This window comes from Dermacentor variabilis, chromosome 2 (assembly GCF_050947875.1).
Source record: "Dermacentor variabilis isolate Ectoservices chromosome 2, ASM5094787v1, whole genome shotgun sequence".
In the NCBI taxonomy this organism is placed as follows: domain Eukaryota; kingdom Metazoa; phylum Arthropoda; class Arachnida; order Ixodida; family Ixodidae; genus Dermacentor; species Dermacentor variabilis.
This window is the reverse complement of record NC_134569.1, coordinates 35,000,035-35,019,217: the sequence shown is the minus strand read 5'-3', so window position 1 is coordinate 35,019,217 and position 19,183 is coordinate 35,000,035. Positions and strand designations below refer to the sequence as shown.

Below are 19,183 nucleotides of genomic sequence, written 5' to 3'. Positions count from 1 at the left end.
GGGTCGGCTGCTCCGACAGAGGATGGTCGTTGAGAAGAACTAGCATTGTAGCGAGTAACCACGTCTTCGCGCTACTGCGAGCAAAACGCCAAAACAGGTGTTCATATTTTCCCTCGCTACAGCAATTATCACATTTAGTACTGTATGCCATTCTAATGAAGAAGTACCAAATAAAAAAATTAAGTTCACTAGTAAGCAATGAATAGTTGTCGAGGATAGTTCGGGGGATATAGATAGGGAAAAAAAGGCGTACTGGGACTAAAGAGTCCATGCGATGTAGACACTTGTGGTTGACATTTCTTGATGCTGGAGACTTGCGATGTTTAATACCGACCGTGTGGCATCACAATCGAGCATGCGAACTATTGTTGCTGCCTTTGTTCTTGGCACAGAATGGGTTTCTGCATGCCATCTTCATGACCAGACCGAGCAGTTCCACCTGCATAATCATTGGCTGGTTTGCTGGCTTCATCAGCTTGGTATCCACTGAAGCAAGACGTCGCGTCGTTGTTTGGCGTGTTGATGAAGCATGGTCGAGTGACAAGCAATAGTTAGTCGTATGGTCCGGCACCATAGGGCGGATAGCAAACACTAAATAACTGCCTTTTAACCACTGAAAACGCTTCATTTTAGGGTTGGTTCTTGGCGATTCACACGAAGTGCTTGACGAGGAGCAGAAGGGTGTAGGATTGGCCTTGTTGGTAAAACACGCTTTAAAGTTTGAATAACCGCGCTCGGACAGCAGAGGGTACAAAAGAGAGAACAGAGCGCTATCAGCCCTCTGTTCTCTCTTCTGTCCCCCCTGCTGTCCGAGCGCGGTTATTCCAAATTTAAAGAGACGTTCCGCAGCTGTGGACGTTGTCCGGTGACAGGTCTTGCATTTTCCGGTAATGATTCTTGCATAAAAATTGCAGTTATTGTACTTGAAGCAGGTCGAAAAAAAATGAGCTAGGATGACACTTTGAGTATTCATACCGTTACTTCTCCCCTCGTTGTGCCCCTTGATGTAAGAGCACTAATTAGGCCTTAGTAAGTATTCAATCAATGTACTGGCAGTATTAATACCTAGTAGTTTGAACGGTATGTAGCACGCAAGGCTACCGCTATATACCATATATGTGCTGAAGGGCTAGATTTAATTAATTCATTTGCCTCTAAATTAATTGCTTTTACGTTTTTTAAAGGACCATTTATTGCTTGTGTACACTGCAGAATCACGTTCATCTCGGCTCTTCTCTAGCATTCCTCGTAACATGCTCGTGCAATCAACGCGGTTCTTTTTTTTTTTTCGCTTAGGGCAGTTCTGGCGTGAAGCTGCACAATTCGCGTGTTCCACGTTTGGGCGCTGCACGCATTGCGTTCTTCGTTCCTGTTGCTCAAGGAGTGTCTTAAAAAATACCCACGTAAAAGAAAAGCGAACCACAGAAACAAAAACAAAAAACAGGAGTAGGACCAATCTAGAGCCGCTTGCCGAGTCTCGTTTCCGTGCGCCCGCTGTCGACGAAGGCGCGCCGTTCCGCCATACAGACTGGTGAGAAGAGCGAGGCACAGGAGGCCGCTTCTATGTACCAGCCTTGTCTACAAGCACAAGTTCCGCAGCCCACATACCCCAATAACGAGCTTTGCCTGCCTGCCTGTTCCCCTGTTTCAAGCCTTTTCTTTCGCCCGCGCTCTCCCTGGGCGTCTGGTGGAGCATCTGCGCAGCGGCAGCGTTTTCCACCGAGTCCTAAATAACGATTCCCGAAAGACTAATACCGGCCGTCCGCGGTATAGCTCCTGCGCAAGGGGCAAGCCGGGTCGGGGCTTTCAGAGGCCGTAACGTTCGGAGTCTATTCAGCTTCCGCTGCCACGCCACGGCTCTAACAGTAACCGTGGTTGGTCGCCGGGCTGCAGGCAAGAGCTGCTCCATCGTTCGGGCATTTCGGAGTGTGTTTGCTTGCCTCTCCCATCGTCCTTTATCCTCGTGTTCTGGCGCGAGCTCTCGCTCGCACGCCTTGTTAGCCTAACCGCTAGAAGTCAGTATGTATGCAGGCGAAGAGAATTTCCGTGCCCCCGATCTTTGCGTGGGCGTGCGGTTGTTTCTTAGCTGCAGCGAGATGAGAAGTTCGGTTGCTAAAGAGCCGGCTATGCGGAAGAGCCCTAGCGTAAAAAAAGAAACGCGAGATCTCAGGAGCTGTAATGGTTATAATTCGTGCTCGCATAGCTTCATTTTCTTCACTCCCATCCGCCTCCTCATTTCGTACCCTCGCTTCACAACTTCGCTTCTATATTGCCCCTCCGTGTTTCTCTGTGTTACTTTCTCACTCTCTCCAGCCGCGTTTGACTCGAGCCAATTAAACTTCTTTCTGCCACTCCTGCCGCCGCCGTTTCGCGCTCTCATCTCGTCGCGCTGCCGTTCGCAGCGGAGAGCGCCGGCCGTCACTGCGGCCTCATTTTGCCGCGTGTTTGCTCAGAGGCATCGCGGCGCGCAATCTTGGAGCGGTCGTCGTCGGTGGCCATACGAGGACGACATTAACCGCCGCAGTGCGCGGCTGCTGCCGGTGCTGGGCTGTTGCCTCGCGCGCATTCTTTCTTCCCCCAAGCCTCCTTTCCGTGGCTTTTTTTTCCCAGCTGTCGGGCGCCGAAAGTGAACGACAGCAATTAAAACTTCTAATTGAGTGCGGCTTCGGTTTTCCAGCGACGCGGCGGCCTTGCCGCCTCGGCGACCGTTGTCGCAAGCGCTGGCTTGATGGACATGCGCGCGGCAACACCGCCCTGAAGTTAATCTCGCGCTTTCCGGGTAATTGTAAGGAGCATTTTTCTCCTCGCCAAATATCGCGGCCGAACAGAGCGGCTAAAACGCAGCCGCGCTCGAATTCTGGCGGCTGCAAACAATGGGGCTTTAGTCAAACGAGCCGGGAAAATCGCTTTTTTTTATTATCCGCTTATGTTTGCTTTCATTTACAAAATCCATCTGCTTGCCCGCATCGCTAGAAATTGACGTTGCACGCGCAGCCCATCTACTTGAACGAGTGATTGCGGCAAGGTGTGAGGTATACTAAACTGTAACGCATTTTTTTTTATAATCCGAATTTATGAACTTCCAGTTAGCAAGACGCGATATGAACTAACCGCGACACATTGCGTCACGGCAACTCTGATACGTGGGCGGCAACTACGATGGTCGCCGGAAAAAGTAGAAGTAGCTGCCAGCTTGTGTGTATTTAGACGCAGTCACCGTGAAACGTAGTGTCGAAATGAAGCGGGTTTCAATTTCAGCTTTGAGCAGCTGCTGAGTGGTGAGAAAATATCACAATGAAACGTAGTGCAGGACTTGACCTGGCGCTTTATAGCAGATTGAAGAGCTCTGCAGTTGGTAATTCCTTGAAGCTGACACTAAACATTAACGAGTGCTGTCTCGATGACAGTGCCCAACTTTATCTGCGTGTGATGCCCTGTTGTCTCTAACTGTCGGCGCCATTTTCTCTGCAGGTGACAAAGAAATTATTTTTGCCGAGATTTTCGCCATCTATCTATACACCTGCACCAAAGGCGCGCTTGAGGGTGTCTGTTCTGGCTTACAATAACAGTGGGTCTGATTACGAATTAAAATTAAATATATTCTTTACCAATTCATTACCGGGGACTTGTGGCGTTGGCTAATGATAAAAGAATAGAATCGGCGGGAAAGAATTATTACATATACGACACCAGGTGCGAGCATTTTCACCTTCTGCACACATCGCAATGTACAGGCGACCGTTGCCTGCGACCAACCACGTGACCGCTTACTCAGGAGCTGAATGTTCAAATCACTGGACCACCTGGGCTAAGGATATCTCGCTCACACAACAGTGTCCGACAAGTCTGCGTTGTATTTTTCAGACAACTGCTCGCTTTTGTGTTAAGGAGACCTTCCTTTCTCTTGGACGCATATGCAAAAGTACGATACAATATACACATAGGCATTTGGAGAGTAAGTTGTTTGCATTTCGAAGAACATTTAAAATGGCTATCAGTGAAATATATAATGAAAAGCCAACAAACAAACATAGTGCTCGTACTGTTCGTCTGTGTCTGAATTTTATGGTCCCGTCCTCTGCGCGCTATTCATTGCTATTCAAATCATGCACCAACAAGTCCAAAAAACTACACTGCTGAAAGACACCAAGGACAACATACGGGAAATTACTAGTGCTTAGTTATTGAACTAAAGACATTGTAAATTATTGAAAATGAAGCTGGATGAAAAAAAGAACTAGCCGCAGGTGAGATACCAACCGACATCTTTGCATTGCACGTGTGATGCATGCTTTTCATTATGCCCTGCCTGCAGGATCTAAAAACCGTTTCGCTCACATCTTGCCTCGGTAAACGGATGGAACGCGTGACAGATGCATCTCGAAGAACATTAACTGATGCCGAGCACGATGTTTGGTTTTCGGCACATCTTGTTAACGCAAGACGTGCTTCTGCGGTTCGAAGAGGAAGTACTGAATGCAGCAACGCCGTAGGCTGCCGGAAAGCAATTCGTGCACTACACCTAAAGGGGGCCTTTGTCAACGTGGGGCACGAAGCCATTTTAGCCACTCTCGGTGACACGAATTGCGGCCGATGAATTTACAACTACGTGACTCACCGATCGTACAGTCACAATAGGGCTGAGAAATGTGAGGTCGCAGTGAGTAGACACACCGAATAGAGGAGGACTCCAAGGAGCAGTATTGTCGCCGACGCATTTCAGCGTGACCATGATTAAACTCCCAGCCCAAGTCGAGCTAATACCGGGGATCAGACGACACCACGATATGGATGATCGGCGGGTCCATAGAAGAGCATGAGGCATTACAAGAGGCAGTGGACGTCGTAGCAAGATACGCGGAGACATGCAGAACTAGAATGCGCGCCGGAGACGTCGGAGCTTCTCATAATCGAGAAGCGCTCACGAGGACAATCAGCAACCGTGGCACAAACCACCGACCTGCGAAATCTCCAAGGTGGACAGACTTCGTATCCTCGGCTTACACTTACACAAAGACGGGGGCGGAAGGTACGCCATACAGAAGCTGCAACACATGACCACGCAGACCTTGCGCATGATGCAACGAATTACCAGCAGGAAGAGGAGGCTCAACGAACAGGACCTGAACCAACTAGTGCAGGCTTTGATTGTCAGCCGCATTTCGTATCAGGCACACCGCATCTAAACTTGGGCTATGCGGTAGGGAAGGCTCACGACCGGCTCGTACACAAGGCATATAAGCAACTGCTCGGACTCCCGCCCGGAATGGCCACTTTTCGCCTCCAGGGGCAAGGGTGTACAACAAGGCACAGGAAATCATAAAGGCCCCCCTTGCAAGCCAGAAGGAACGGCTACTACGTATGACAGCGGGACGCTGCGTCTTGAAACGTCTTGGATATTCTGTACAGAAGACCAGCGCACTGGCAAAAATCCCCACACGAATGCGGGAAACTATGCACGTCTCCCCGATTCCCAGAAACATGCACCCGAACGTTCCCATCGGACATCGACAAGTCCGAGTGCAGGCGCTCCCTAGGAAGTATGAGAAACACCTCAATATCTTGTACGTAGACGCTGCCAGCCCTGCAACAAGCACCGAATTCGTCACGAGCGTAGTTGCAATCACGTGACCGAAATGAATGCGTCGCCAGTTTGCAGAGCGAGCTCTGCGGAGGCAAAGAAACTAGCGATAGCGTTAGCCATCACGACGAGGCCGCAGTGGGATTGCGTCATAGTTCTAACGGCCTCTCAGACGGCAAGGTGAAATTTTTCCAGGACCAAGATTTCCAGGGCCGCACAAGGCATTCTGATTGGAGCGCACCAGCTCCCTCCCCACATACAAGTCGTGTGGACTCCGGGGCATGAGTCCTTACGCGGCATTCAGCAGGCACACGCCTATAGGCATGCACATAGGGAAGCCACAAGAGCGATGCGCCGAGCAGTTACACCCCGAAGCGGTGCCATTAACTTCACTTCACTTCACTTTATTACCTTAAAGGCCCCCAGGATTGGGGGTATTACATAAGGGGTGGGTAGCTATTGAAATAAATTATATACACAAGGGAAAGATGTTTAGGTACAAGTTTGCTCGCTGGTAAATATGTTAATTATACAGTTCAAAAACGTCGATGGGCAGGTGATTGCGGCGATGTCGTGTGGAAGGCCGTTCCAGTCCGAGGCTGAACGTGGGAAGAATGATGTGGCAAACGTGGTAGTGTGCGTACGTGGACGGGCGACTTGAAAGGGATGACCAATGCGGAGAGAAATGCGTGCAGGAGGGCTGATGTAGGGTGGATGATGAAGTGAGCTGTAAAAAAACCTATGAAATAAGTACATAGTAGCGATACGACGCCGACAAGTCAGGCTTGTTAAGCCGGTTTCTGCTTTTAACGAGATATACTGACATTATATGAATAGCATGAATGGATGAATCTTGTGGCATGATTCTGCACTGATTCTAGACAGTTTGTTAGATATTTTTGGTTAGGGCTCCAGATGGCAGAGGCATATTCCAGCTTAGAGCGTACGAGTGACTTGTATGCAAGCAATCTTAGGTTTGGTGGCGCTAGACGTAGATGACGTTTTAGGAAACCAAGGCTTCTGTTAACAGATGATATCACTCTAGTGACATGCGCGTTCCAGGTTAGATCGTTAGACAACGTTACGCCTAGGTATTTGTAAGACTGTGTTAATGCTATCGTGACGTGCGAAATTGTATAAGGGAACAGGAGAGGATTACGTTTTCGATGAAATGACATGAGTTTGCATTTATCGGGGTTTAGTTCCATGAGCCATTGGTTACACCAGTCCTGGACGCAAGTTAAATCTCTTTGAAGAGTTAGTTGATCAGAGGGGTTACTGATTGTGCGATAGATAACACAGTCATCGGCAAAGATGCGAATGTTACAGGAGACCTGTGTTGGTAGGTCGTTAATATATATTAAAAATAGAAGGGGACCAAGAACTGATCCCTGCGGGACGCCTGATGTTACTGCAAGAGACCTAGAGGTTTGATTATTAACGTGAACAAATTGGGTACGGTTTGCCAGAAATTCTTTTATCCACTGCAGTATGTTATGATGCAAATTTAACCAAGAAAGTTTTAGTATCAAGCGCTCGTGGGGAACCTTGTCGAAGGCTTTCGCGAAATCTAGGAAGATTGAGTCAGTTTGAAGGTTAGAATCAAGGGCCATGTGCAGGTCATGGACAAAAATAGCTAATTGCGTTTCACAAGATAGGTTTTTACGGAAGCCGTGTTGAGAAGGATGAAAGAAATTAATAGAGTCGAGAAAGTTCATTATGCAAGAATAGATTACATGTTCCATGATTTTGCATGGCACACTTGTTAAAGAGATGGGGCGATAATTAAGGGGCGATTCTTTGTTACCTGATTTGAAGACCGGAACGACCTTCCCCACCTTCCAATCGCTGGGTATGCTACCTGTGGAGAGTGATTGTGTGAACAGTAATGATAAGTACTCTGAAGAAGCATGACGTATGTTTTTTAGGAGTTTGCTGGTGATTTCGTCAGTACCTGCAGAAGATGACATCTTAATATTTTCAATGATACCGGCGATGCCGTGTGCAGCGAATGTGACTGGTGGCATGAGCGATCTTGGTTGGGAAGTTGGGACAAATGTTGGCATATCAGTTTCGTTTGTGAAGACAGATGAAAATGCAGTGTTAAATATATTTGCACACTCAACGTCGCTCACTTCCTCGCCATCCGTGTCGGTAAGTGTGATGATAGGCGCATAATCAGGGTTTAGAACTTGCCAGAACTTTCTGGGATTATTGCTTAGGATCTTCGGCAGGTCAGTATGAAAAAATGCATGTTTGGCATTAGAAATGGACCGCAAATACGTTGACTCGGCCTCGTAGTATTTATTCCATGCGCATTCGCTTGGGTTTAGTTTTGCTGCACGGAAAAGTCGTTTTTTCTTGTTCTCGAGCATTTTTAAGGACTTTGTGAACCATGGTTTATTATGATTGGCACGAAATGTAATGGTGGGAATGAATTTGGATGTTAGTTCTGCAAGCTTGGTTTTAAAAGTAAGCCAGTTGTCCTCAATTGATCGGTGATGAAAATCTCTTTCGAATTCTGGAAAAAAAGCAAGCAATTGGTTGTTCATTTCCTTGTAATTGCCTTTGTCATAAAGGCGAATTGTTTTGCGGAACGTTTGGCGCGATTCCGCGATGAAGGTGAAAGTAGCATGTATAATTTTGTGGTCGCTAACTTCGCGGAGATAAGTAAGATTCGCTAAACTTTCAGGGTGATTAGTTAGTATAAGGTCCAAGATGTTTAACGAATCACGTACGACGCGTGTAGGTTCTTTTACTAATTGGGTGAGATTAAAATTTAGACAGACGTCAAGGAAGCTAGTTATTTCTTCATTGCTTGTTGGTGTGAAGTTCTGCCAGTCAATAGACGGGAAGTTAAAATCGCCAAAAAGAAGAATGCGCGCGTTGGGATGTGTAGTAGTAAGTTGATTTAGGCTATCATTTAGGTAATAAGAAAATTGTGGATAGCTGTAGGGGGGTCTGTAGCAGACACCTAGTATGACGGTTTGAGGTGCGGAACGGCAGATTACCCATAGTATTTCAAGTTCTGATTGGATATTAATAACAGAACAAGGCAATTGTTGGTTAGTGGCAATGAGAACACCTCCTCCTCTGGAACCCCTGCGGTCCTTGCGGAAAACTTGAAAATTAGGTAGATTGGCAAGAACTTCCGTATCAGTGACGTCATCTGTTAGCCACGTTTCAGTTAGTACAAGTATGTTGCTGGAAGATGATGAAACAAGATTACAGATGTGTTCACGTTTGGGGAGGAAACTGCGTATGTTTGTGAAAATAATAGAAAAAGAAAGATTTGGAAGTTTACCACGAGGGCTGCTACCAGGAAGTTTAGTTACACGACGATGAACCGTATGCTATGAGATTTCTTTTACTGTCTGCGATGATTCGTCGAATGCGTACTGTTTCGGACCGATGAATAATGTTTTGTAGCGCAAGGAAAATTTTGTGTTTTTAGTTTTGGCAAATCTAACTAGATGCTTTCGCGCATCTCGGACAGGGCGTGAAAAATCCTCCCCGACGCTGTAATCAGTCCCTTTTAACTTACGGCCATTTGAAAGAATTAGCTGTTTGGTTTTAAAAAATGTCAGTTTGACTATAATTGGGCGAGAGCGCCCAGAAGAATGGCGCCCAAGACGGTGAGCCCGTTCAATTTCTTTTGGGTCAATGGTTAGACCTAAGTGATCACGGCAGAGGCGTAGGACAGTTTCTTCAGATTGGGCGTAGTTTTCCGATGCATTGTTATCTGTGATATTATAGAAAATTAAATTGTTTCGTCGCGAGCGATTTTCGGCGTCATCCAGGCGGGCTTCTATTCCTTTGATATCTTTGGCTGTTTGGGTGGTGTTAGTGCAGATCGCATCCATGTCGGTGCGTAGTGTTACCAGGTCTTGATAGCGAGTTTCTAGGTTGGATAATCTGTTACTGAGGTCAGATATAGCCTGTTCAGTAGTTGTTAGTTGGTTTCTAAGGCCTTGAACCTCGGCGAGTAGTTGTGACTGACCAGTAGACAGCTTCTTTAGTTCTGCGAGTACAGTGTCGGGACCTGGGTTTGACTCGATATCACCAGCCAACAGCAACAAGGTACGTACTACAACATAACATTCAACAACAATCGAAAGGCAGCACTGTGGGCTCGGTAGCTGCAGGAGACAGTAGTTACTTGATTTTTTTCTGAAAAGACAATACTGATTACTGACCTGCGCAGCGAAGGCGAACGGCTTAGATGAGTGCATCGTGGCACAGCGACCGAGCCCACAGAGTGCCGCGCGTTGGTGATGGTCTTTTATAGATGGCTCCTCGGTTGTTGTCGATGACGGTGCGTGAATCCAGGGGCAGTTGAGGCACGGCAGCGGTGGCGCTGCCGGGCTATCTGTAGTAGCAGACAGCAGACAAGGGCTGGCGGACAAGGGCTACACGCACATTCTACAACACTATCGGCTTTCACGAAGAACACTACCACCACCTCATAGTGCTCTTACGCGAGAGGAAGCCGTAATATTGAGGAAACTCTAAACAAACACATATCCACACTTGGGTCTCTACCACGCCATATACCCTGCGCTGTATTCCTATAAGTGCCCACACTGCGAACAAGGCGCAGCGCTTTATCACATGGTATGGGCTTGCGCAAGCGCACCACGCCACGCTCCATGACACACCCCACCACACGGCAATGGGAAGCAGCGCTGTCCAGCTCCGACTCGATGGACCAGCCCAACCTGGTCAACCGAGCGAGAAGGGCAGCTAGGACCGCTGGTCTCCTGTAAAAGGGGAACATCCACTGCACAGCGGAAGAGCTACCTACGCTCATCTGCTTTTTTGCATAAAGTTTATTCTCTCTCTTTCTCTGAGTGAGAGTCCACACATGTTACTCTGTATTTCGCAACGCATTTAATCTAAGCGATGCTTTATATGCAATAAAAATTTCGATTTTTTTTCTTGAGAAATACTGTAAATGCGCAGGAGAAGGCGGCTTTACGTCATAAATACTACTGAAAGTTCGGCTTTTTCTCAAAGCTCATGAAGGAGGGGGGGGGGGGGGGGGGGTTAAACTGACAGAACAGTAATAGTTGGCTAAAAAATGAGGAAGAGCTCTTGTATAAAAATTACATCAGCGGAGCTTCCTTCATATTATTTCAATGAGCACGTTTCGAGCATGGGTATGCTTTCTGAAGGGGCTAATTTCAGAAGACAGGTCACGTTAATAGAACCTTGGAAGAGAGCGCAGTGGGAACTTATAGGTTAAAAAGGAAGAGAAAAGAAAGAACACAAAAGAAGAAAGCGATGATAGTGCTAGGCGAAGACTTAAGATGCGCTTTGCCAGAGGTGTCGCTTAAGAACTAAAGCTCTCATTTCATCAATCTCTCTCTCTCTCTCTCTCTCTCTCTCTCTCTCTCTAACAGCGAACTCTCATATGCGGAACAATATGGTGATGATCTTCGCATGCAAGCGCACCGCTTCCTACTAGTGTATAAAATGAGCTGCAGGCTTACAAAATGAAACAAGTGCGGAGAAGATACTCTGGCTTTGTTTACATAATTATATTACACGAGAAATCCTTTCCACTCCTTGCTGTGTACCTCCTGTTCTAGACCAAGTAGTCCTATTCTTGCATACACGATATACCGGGTGACCCAGTTAACTTGGACGCAGATTAAAATAAAAACCAAGAGCTCAAGAGATATATTACCGACTGCATAGTAGCGGCAGTGTGTACTTACAGCCAGTATTTTTCTCATCACGAAGTATTAGTTAATCAATTGCTCTTAATTAGTGAACTTTTTAATTATTTCTTGAATCGCAAACATGCCAATTACAAAGTTGTAGGGCACCTTAAATAACCTCTGAATGAAGCCTTTATTTCGTGCTGAAGTGTGCATGCTGTTTCTTTTTTGAAAAAAAAAAAGAAAAGCCCGCGAAATATACGAATTATCAAATATATGCGCGCTGGCGCGTCGCTACTCAAGCATCTCAAAGCAGCCTTTGAAAGATATACGGCTGCATTCGTTTATCGCCGCATCGTACGAAGTTTCGTCATGTTGGATGGCTCGAGATGATTCGCGACCTAACTAGCGTGGTGCGATAAGCGTCAGCATCCGCGGACGCAAGAATGTTGTGCTCTATTATGAGGCACTCGGGATAGCTTTAACCTTCGCGTATTATGAAAGAATGCTACAAAAGAAATTCAACCAATGTTCGCGTATTATAAAAGAATGCTACAAAAGAAATTAAACCAATGTTAACAAAAACAGTACGCAAAAGAGCATGAAAGAAAGAAAAAAAAGGCAGCTCCCGGAAGAGCAAAAAAGAGCTACTCAGGAGTTTGCTTCAATAAAAAATAAACCAAAAGCCCGTAAGGCGTCTCAGCCGGCCACACGCACACAAAAAAAAAAAAACATTCTAAGGTGCAACAGGTTTAGCCATTTACCCTTTCTGACTCCGGAAAAGAGGCAAAACATAGCAGATGTTACCTGTTCCTATCTTTGTCGTAAGCGTTTTATATGTAAGGGTAAGCTGACATCATGAACGTATGTTAGTCACGTCTTACACCTGTTTTGAGCGGTTATTTTCCACTGCCACTTATAGCACATGCTCAAACAGGTCACCATCTGAAGCAATACAGTACTTTCCAACACTTGTGAATTGAATTATGGGGTTTTACGTGCCAAAACCACTTTCTGATTATGAGGCATGCCGTAGTGGAGGACTCCGGAAATTTCGGCCACCTGGGGTTCTTTAACGCGCACCTAAATCTAAGTACACGGTTGTTTTCGCATTTCGCCTCCATCGAAATGCGGCCGCCGTGGCCGGGATTTGATCCCGCGACCTTGTGCTCAGCACCCTAACACCATAGCCACTGAGCAACCGCGGCGGGTCCCAACACTTGTGCTGTTGCAGCTCTGACCAACAACATTGGAATCTCGTCGGCGGTCATACGAGGGCGATATTAACCTCCGAATCTAATCTCCGGTGTGGTATAGTTTCGCTACTATACACGCGATCTTGCACGTAGCCCCACAAGAAGAAGACCAATGGTGTCACGTCTGGCGACCTTGCAGGCTAGGGTACAGGTCCCTGCCGGCCAATCCACTGTCCAAGAAAAAGCTTGTCGAGCCACGCTCGAGACTGACTACTACTTTGCACAGGGGCCCCATCGTGTTGAAACCAGATGTTCCGAAGGTGCGCACTTGGAACGTTGCAACAGACGTCGTTCACGGGGCCCTCAAGGTTGTCGGAGATGTAGCGTTGCGTAAGTAGTTGCGTTGTCAAAAAAGATAGGTCCGACGAGGTTGCCATCAGTAATACCGCACCACACATTAAACGACCACTGGTATTGGTGTCGTGTTTGTGCCAGCCAGTTGGTATTCCTATCATTTCATTAGTGTGCGTCGTGAAGACTAACTTGCGCGTTTCTGGAGAAATGAGCCTCATCCGTCCAAAGCAGGCGAATGATAAAATGCGGTTCTTCTTCACATTTCGTGAAAATCCAATTGGCAAAGTCAAGTCTGTTTTTAAAATCTCGGTCTTCTAGTTTTTGATGAAGATGTACATGGTACGAGTGCACATGATCTTTTTTCTTTAAATTCTTCACACTGACGAGCTTGAGGTTCCGGCCTCCGCACTGGCGTCGCGCACACTGCCGTGAGGGACAGCAGCAAAGAATGCCAATACATCCGTTTCCACTTCTTCAACTATACCGTCACAGTCCTCTGTCGCTTTTTTGTGAAGCTACCAGCCTCGCAAAGGTCTTGCTATGTTCTAAGTACTGTTGACAGACTACGGCGTCATCCACAATGCCACATCCGGAATAGCTTGGCGGCCTTCCTCTTGTCGCCGTGCGCAGCCCCCAGAGCCAGGATCATCTTATCCTTCTGATCATTCGTGAAGGGCATGACTGTCTTCTTGAAGAGCAGGTCACTGGCGTAGTACCGTTGAAATATCCCGTTATTCTCTGCTCACTGACACGTCAAGCAAGAATGATTTACATAATCGGCAAAAGCATATTCTGCCCGCACAGATCCGCCAAAACGCAATATATGGACATAGCTTGTACACGGTTTCTTTCTATTGATAAAGGCAACAAAAGGAACATACGATCCTGGCGCGTCTATCTACAGAACGAGATCAGTGCGCAAAATTACAGTCCCAAGTCTGCCCCTCCCCCACTACGGCTCCGCTAAGCCTATCAATGGGGTCAGTGGCTTGTTCTCATGATGCCGCGACCATCACATCGCGTTAAGCCGTGTATCGAGCTGCCGCCGCAAGTAAAGCCATGTATCCGTGGCTATTCAAATGGGGGCGCTTGAATGGCGTTGCGCGAGCGTGTAATTACTTCGTATTTTGGATGTTTCGCGTGCTTTCGTTTCTTCTCGGAAAAACCAAATGAGACAAAGCTGAGCAGGAAACAAATGCTTAATTTGGAGGTTATTTGAGGTGCCCTACAACTTCGTAATTGATATTTTTGCGATTCAAGGAATAATTAAAAAGTTCACTAATTAGAAGCAGTTATATAATACTTCGTGGTGAAAAAAATAGTCGCTGTAAGTACACACGACTACAGCTACTATTCAGTCGGTACGATTTCTCTAGAGCTCTATAGGGCTTTTTTTAACCTTGGTCCAATTTAACTGGGACACCCAGTATATATATATATATATATATATATATCTGACACCGGTAATGTATATTTTTCATGCAAGATGCCGTTTAGGGGAACGTGCGTTCTATGCGCACGCGCTCGCATTTTTACTACGACGGCCAGGATGAAACTGCAAAGCAAATATTGTAGTGAAAAAGTACAACACAGCTCGGTGAGATCGAGTTAGTAGATTAGGCGAGTTACTTGAAGCCCGCTGTTGTTTAAAAACACTCTTATTCAAAAATGCTCTCTCTCTCACTGATCTCCCCCTCTCTTTCTCTCTCTGATCTCCCTCTCACATTTCAATACCATTCTCACAATCACAGTATTTGCGCGGGAGCGCCTTTGTAATCCATTAACACATGGTGACACGTGCCGCAAGCAACGACGAGATCTGAAAAATGTATCGGACGAAGGGGAACGAGGAGAGATTACGCTGACGATAAACATGTGTGCCAGCTTACAGGGATGCAACACGTGGACCGTATGTCGCATGTCAGCTCTGTGGATAACGTGCTTTCTATAGTATAGCCGCTAGGCGCAGGATGCCTCAATCAATAACTTGTGGGCATTAAGTAGCTTTAGCACATTTCATACGGCCCCCCACACCTTTTCATGTTTCTGTATTTGCCATTTCTGTCTCTTGTGGGGTCTCTCACACCCGTGCTCTTGGGACAAAGGAACGACAACACAGTAGTGCAAACTATCACAAGGGCATTTATTGCACCTTTCATAGATCAATGCCTGCTAGCCGAGTTGCTATCCACAAAACATGCCGATGGGCGCGCGACAAATCTAGAAGTCCGACTCACCGCGACCGCATAGCGAGCGAGTATGTTCGCCCCATGCTGGATCCCAACGCCTGGTCGTTCGCGTGTACGGTCACGCCAACGGTGGCGCGTTCGAAGGCGGCCACGCGAGACGGTTTCGCAGAAGCATGGGTCGGCGCACGCGCGGCACGTCCGTACCGCTTGACGGTCTCGAACCCCAAGAGAGAGCGCCTTGCCTTCCGGCGCCCAAGTAGCCCCGCCTGTCGGCGGCGTTAGCAGCGCAACACTCGCGCCATCTCTCGCACCGCGCCCCAACCACATCGACCGCCGCAGGCATCACGCAGGCCACGCGGCGAAGCCGCACTACAGGAGGCGCGCTATGCGGGAAAAACATCAGCGGACGCGCGAGAGTCGCGCATCCCCACACTCTATAAAAGTATGTAGTTGCAGTCTTGTGCAGTGGCCTCTATCTGCTACAAGCCCATTTCTTTGCGTAATGGTAACGTCATTGTTGGCATGCACACTTAGAAACGACGAATTTCCTCAGGTCTCATTAGGGCACGCCTCTGTTTTGTGCTCAGCGTTCTTTTTTTTGCATTGATCGTGTAATTAAAACAAGGCTGCTAAGCAAGTTCCTGATTTTTTACAAACGCACAGAGACACGCTTCAATATAACAATGAATTAGCCCTCTATAGCGCCTCCGGTTTCTTCTTTCTTTCTTTCTTTCTTTCTTTCTTCAATCATTTCATTTTTTTTCTTTCTTTTGTAAAATACCGTTGTGAATGAATAGAACCATTTGTATACGAAGAATGCTTTGAAAGGCAGCCGTCAAGAACTGCGCAATGATATATACAAGTTGGAAATGTAAAATGGCGGCCGTCGTGATATACGTGGCTGAGAAAAAACAGTTTGCTAGCTTTGCTTATATATACTACTTGATATGCGCAGCAACATTCTTAATTATTTGATTTTTCGTATCATCGATAAGTATTTGGGGGGAACAAGGCACATAAAGAAAATGCCATGTTTCGGATGTTCGGTACAAGCTTTGCTTTTTAGAGTTTCGAAACAGTGCTAGGGCCTGTATTCTCTGTCGAAAGCCTTTTACGTCTTGTATTTCCTTAAAAACAGTCAGCTTGAATAACGTCTAAACAACACATCCGCTACGCGCTTTCGCCTAACATTTCGCGTAACTACTAGCGCATTTGTGACAGTCTCCATTACAAAGTGCCAAGAAAAGTGCTCGTGACCACGCTCGAAAAACTGGACAATCGCCCCTTTACAGAGGAAAAAGCTTTAGGACACTGGTGCAGACGGGCTTCGGCACTCAAGGCATTAAGGGCTTTGCTGAAGTCTTTAAGGACATGTGAATTGGTGGGACCGCCTTTAATGTTGTAGCGCGTAGTATCGTGTTACTCTGTGAATTTTCTGGTTTCCATTATTTTCCCTCTTCTTCTTCTTTCTCATTTTATTCCCTTTATCCCTTTTCTCAGCACAGGGTAGCCAGCCGGTACTTACACTGGCTAACCTCCCTGTCTTTCCTCCCCTTTGTCTCGTCTCCTCTCCTCTACTAGCCCATTATCATGCTTCACATCGCCTTACTACGTAACAGCTGAAAAGACATGAAAGAAAAAAGTACGATGAGTACCATGCATATGTGGCAATAAGGGAAAGGGAAACCTTTCCATGAAATTTGCTAGAAATCCTTCATTTCGATTCTATGTAGAACAACGCTCCTCACTCAATGTCCGCCTCCACATTCGGCTGCATGTATTACCGGCTGTTTCAACATTTTTTTGCTTATTTCCTTACGTTCTTCTATCTCAAAGCTCCTTGCTGAATACATGCTCCGTTTGTTTTTTCACCCTATACTTCGTTATTCGTAGTCGGTTGCTTTTATTGCCAACTTATTCAAGTAGTGCCCCTCGTTCTGTTTGTCTATTCGGGCACCCACACAGGGGCACATGCACACTCTGGAGGGTTGGGCACGGCCGTTGACATACCTGGTGCCCCATGCCCAGTTACACACACCTAGTGGCGCAAGAAAAAGAGGCATATAGGAAAGACAGGAAGGTTAACCAGACGCAAGTCACTTGTCCGCTACCATATACGCGGGTTGGGGAAAAGGGGTTAGAAAGAAGAAAAGAGTAAGAAAAAATTTTGGAATGACTACTATAGACGTTCAGTGAGTCCGGTGGACCGCAAAAAGCGTGACAATGTTTTAACCATCATCAGATAGGATATTGAGCCACGCCATGTTGTAGGATTATCCCTTCCGACAGAGCTCAGCCTTGAAACTTCGAGTTGTTTATTTGTGTACATACCGAGTGGCACATGCACAGTGGTCCATGTTGTTGCATGTTCGGCAAGACAACAGCCTGCGCCCGAAAAGTGGCTGGAAGAAACAAAGAAAACTTCGCTTAAGAAGGAAGAAAGCTAGCAGATGTCAGCGTATTTTCGGGCCCTCAACTCGTTTACTAGAAAGGCAGTTGTTCCCCCCGACTACCACAAACGCTTCCAACTTGGTGCAAAACTCCTGCTATCATGTGAAAAGTGCCCTTTGTGTATGCAATTACCGCTGAGAACGACACGATGACCAGGACGACGGTGGTATCACGACTGAAACCATGCACTAGGCAGCGGCGGCATTACAACACTTTGTTGGCTGACTTCGTTGACAGTGAAGAGCCGTATTTGCTAGAACGACGAGAATGATCCGTTGCAATGGTCCTGAATGGCACTGGCTAACACTCCCAGGAATACACTCCCATACGCACTGTAATGTAGACGGTATGACCGCCGTCGGCCATCGGTAGAAGCTAAATTGGCCAAGATCGATGCGGCTTCGGTTGCCACCAGAGGTGAGTTCTCTTCTCGTCCACTTTTTTGCCCTCTTAGTTATTGTTTCTACATGTCAATAAAATGACAGTTAATTTCCCGTGCGCTTTCCTGGGTTTCATTGCCTTTTCTCTTCATGTGGCCGCTGCGCCGAATGCCTGTCTGCGAACGGCGGTCTCATCGCGCACTAGCTTAGCTGCGTCAGCTTACCAAGGAACCGGGCGAGGTTCGGGCATGGGTACAGCTGGGGGCTCGGGCTCGACCGACAAATTTTTAACCGCGCTCTCGACAGGCTCGAGCCGACAGGCAAACTTCATTGGGTGAGCCGGGCCAGTACTGATACCCGACTTAGACCCTAGATCCTTGCTAGCTCTCCGTTTTTAGAAGAAAGCCATGCACAACAGATTGCCCACGGGCACACGTGCCTGCCTTGCGCCAGCACGCAGCTGAAGACATGGCTCACAGCGGTAGTGAACGTGTAAGTGCCAGCAAACATCTGCGCGCTAAAAGTGTGCGTGGTGGCTAACCTTGGGAAATTGAAGCCACGTGGTAGTAAAACCGTCACTAAGATTTATAGTGGATAGAGAGAGGGATACAAGTTTTAATGATTGCCAGGCTTTAGAGCGGAGGCATTTCACAGCGAACACCGCCATTTTCTCAGGAGAGAGCGAGAGAGAGAGAGAGAGAGAGAGAGAGAGAGAGAGAGAGAGAGAGAGAGAGAGAGAGAGAGAGAGAGAGAGAATAAACATTTAATAGTCTCAGACAGTTAAAGAGCATGCTTCTTTCTCCACCCAAGGCGGGGGACCTCCTTAGACCAGGTAGCCATTGGCCCTTCCTGCTTTCCTGGCCTAGTCTACCAGCTTGCGCTGTTCTTTCAAGTGCGGTATTTTTTATAAGAAAAAAACTATTTTCCTTGATGCCTTCGCGACAGTATTGCCTGCTGCGACCTTCGAAATACATGCGCGACGCCGCAATTTTCTTAGTCTGGTCATGCCCTAAACATTGCATGCGAAACACAATATGCGGTCTGTCGCAGAATTTTGTGTAGTGAGTCATCAAAAAAGTGGGAGAGTATGCGCCATCGCTCTCTCTCGCTCTCTCGACTTGAAAGAACCTGGTTGACTGTTAGTAATAGCTAGTCTCCTGTATGTATGGCAATGCAGACTTTCATGCGTGCCCTTTTTTGTGCAGCCCACTTTTATTCTTTGCAGAAATGGAGAGAGACAGATGGAACAAATGATCAACATGAGCTTTCTTGTGAAATCAGGCTATATGGTGCGGAAATTCATCAAATATTGCAAAAGGCCAATGGAAAAGACGTCCTAAAGGAAATAACTACGTTCTTGTGGGTACAG

The 19,183-nt window shown here is 47.0% G+C and overlaps 2 protein-coding genes across 2 annotated transcripts in view; one reads left to right on the top strand and one right to left on the bottom strand.

Moving 5' to 3' along the window:
• The window catches only part of LOC142571625 (zwei Ig domain protein zig-8-like), a 262,564-nt gene that overhangs the window by 76,782 nt on the left and 166,599 nt on the right, over positions 1-19,183 (top strand). The gene's annotated exons all lie outside the window — the stretch shown is intronic.
• Positions 8,764-9,813, bottom strand: LOC142573324 (uncharacterized). The gene has a single exon (XM_075682989.1). The coding sequence runs from the start codon at positions 9,811-9,813 to the stop codon at positions 8,935-8,937; it is 879 nt and encodes a 292-aa protein (XP_075539104.1). The 3' UTR covers positions 8,764-8,934.

Excerpts from the sequence above, each read along its gene's own strand:
- LOC142573324 (XM_075682989.1), bottom strand. The coding sequence starts at position 9,813 with ATGCACTCATCTAAGCCGTTCGCCTTCGCTGCGCAGGTCAGTAATCAG.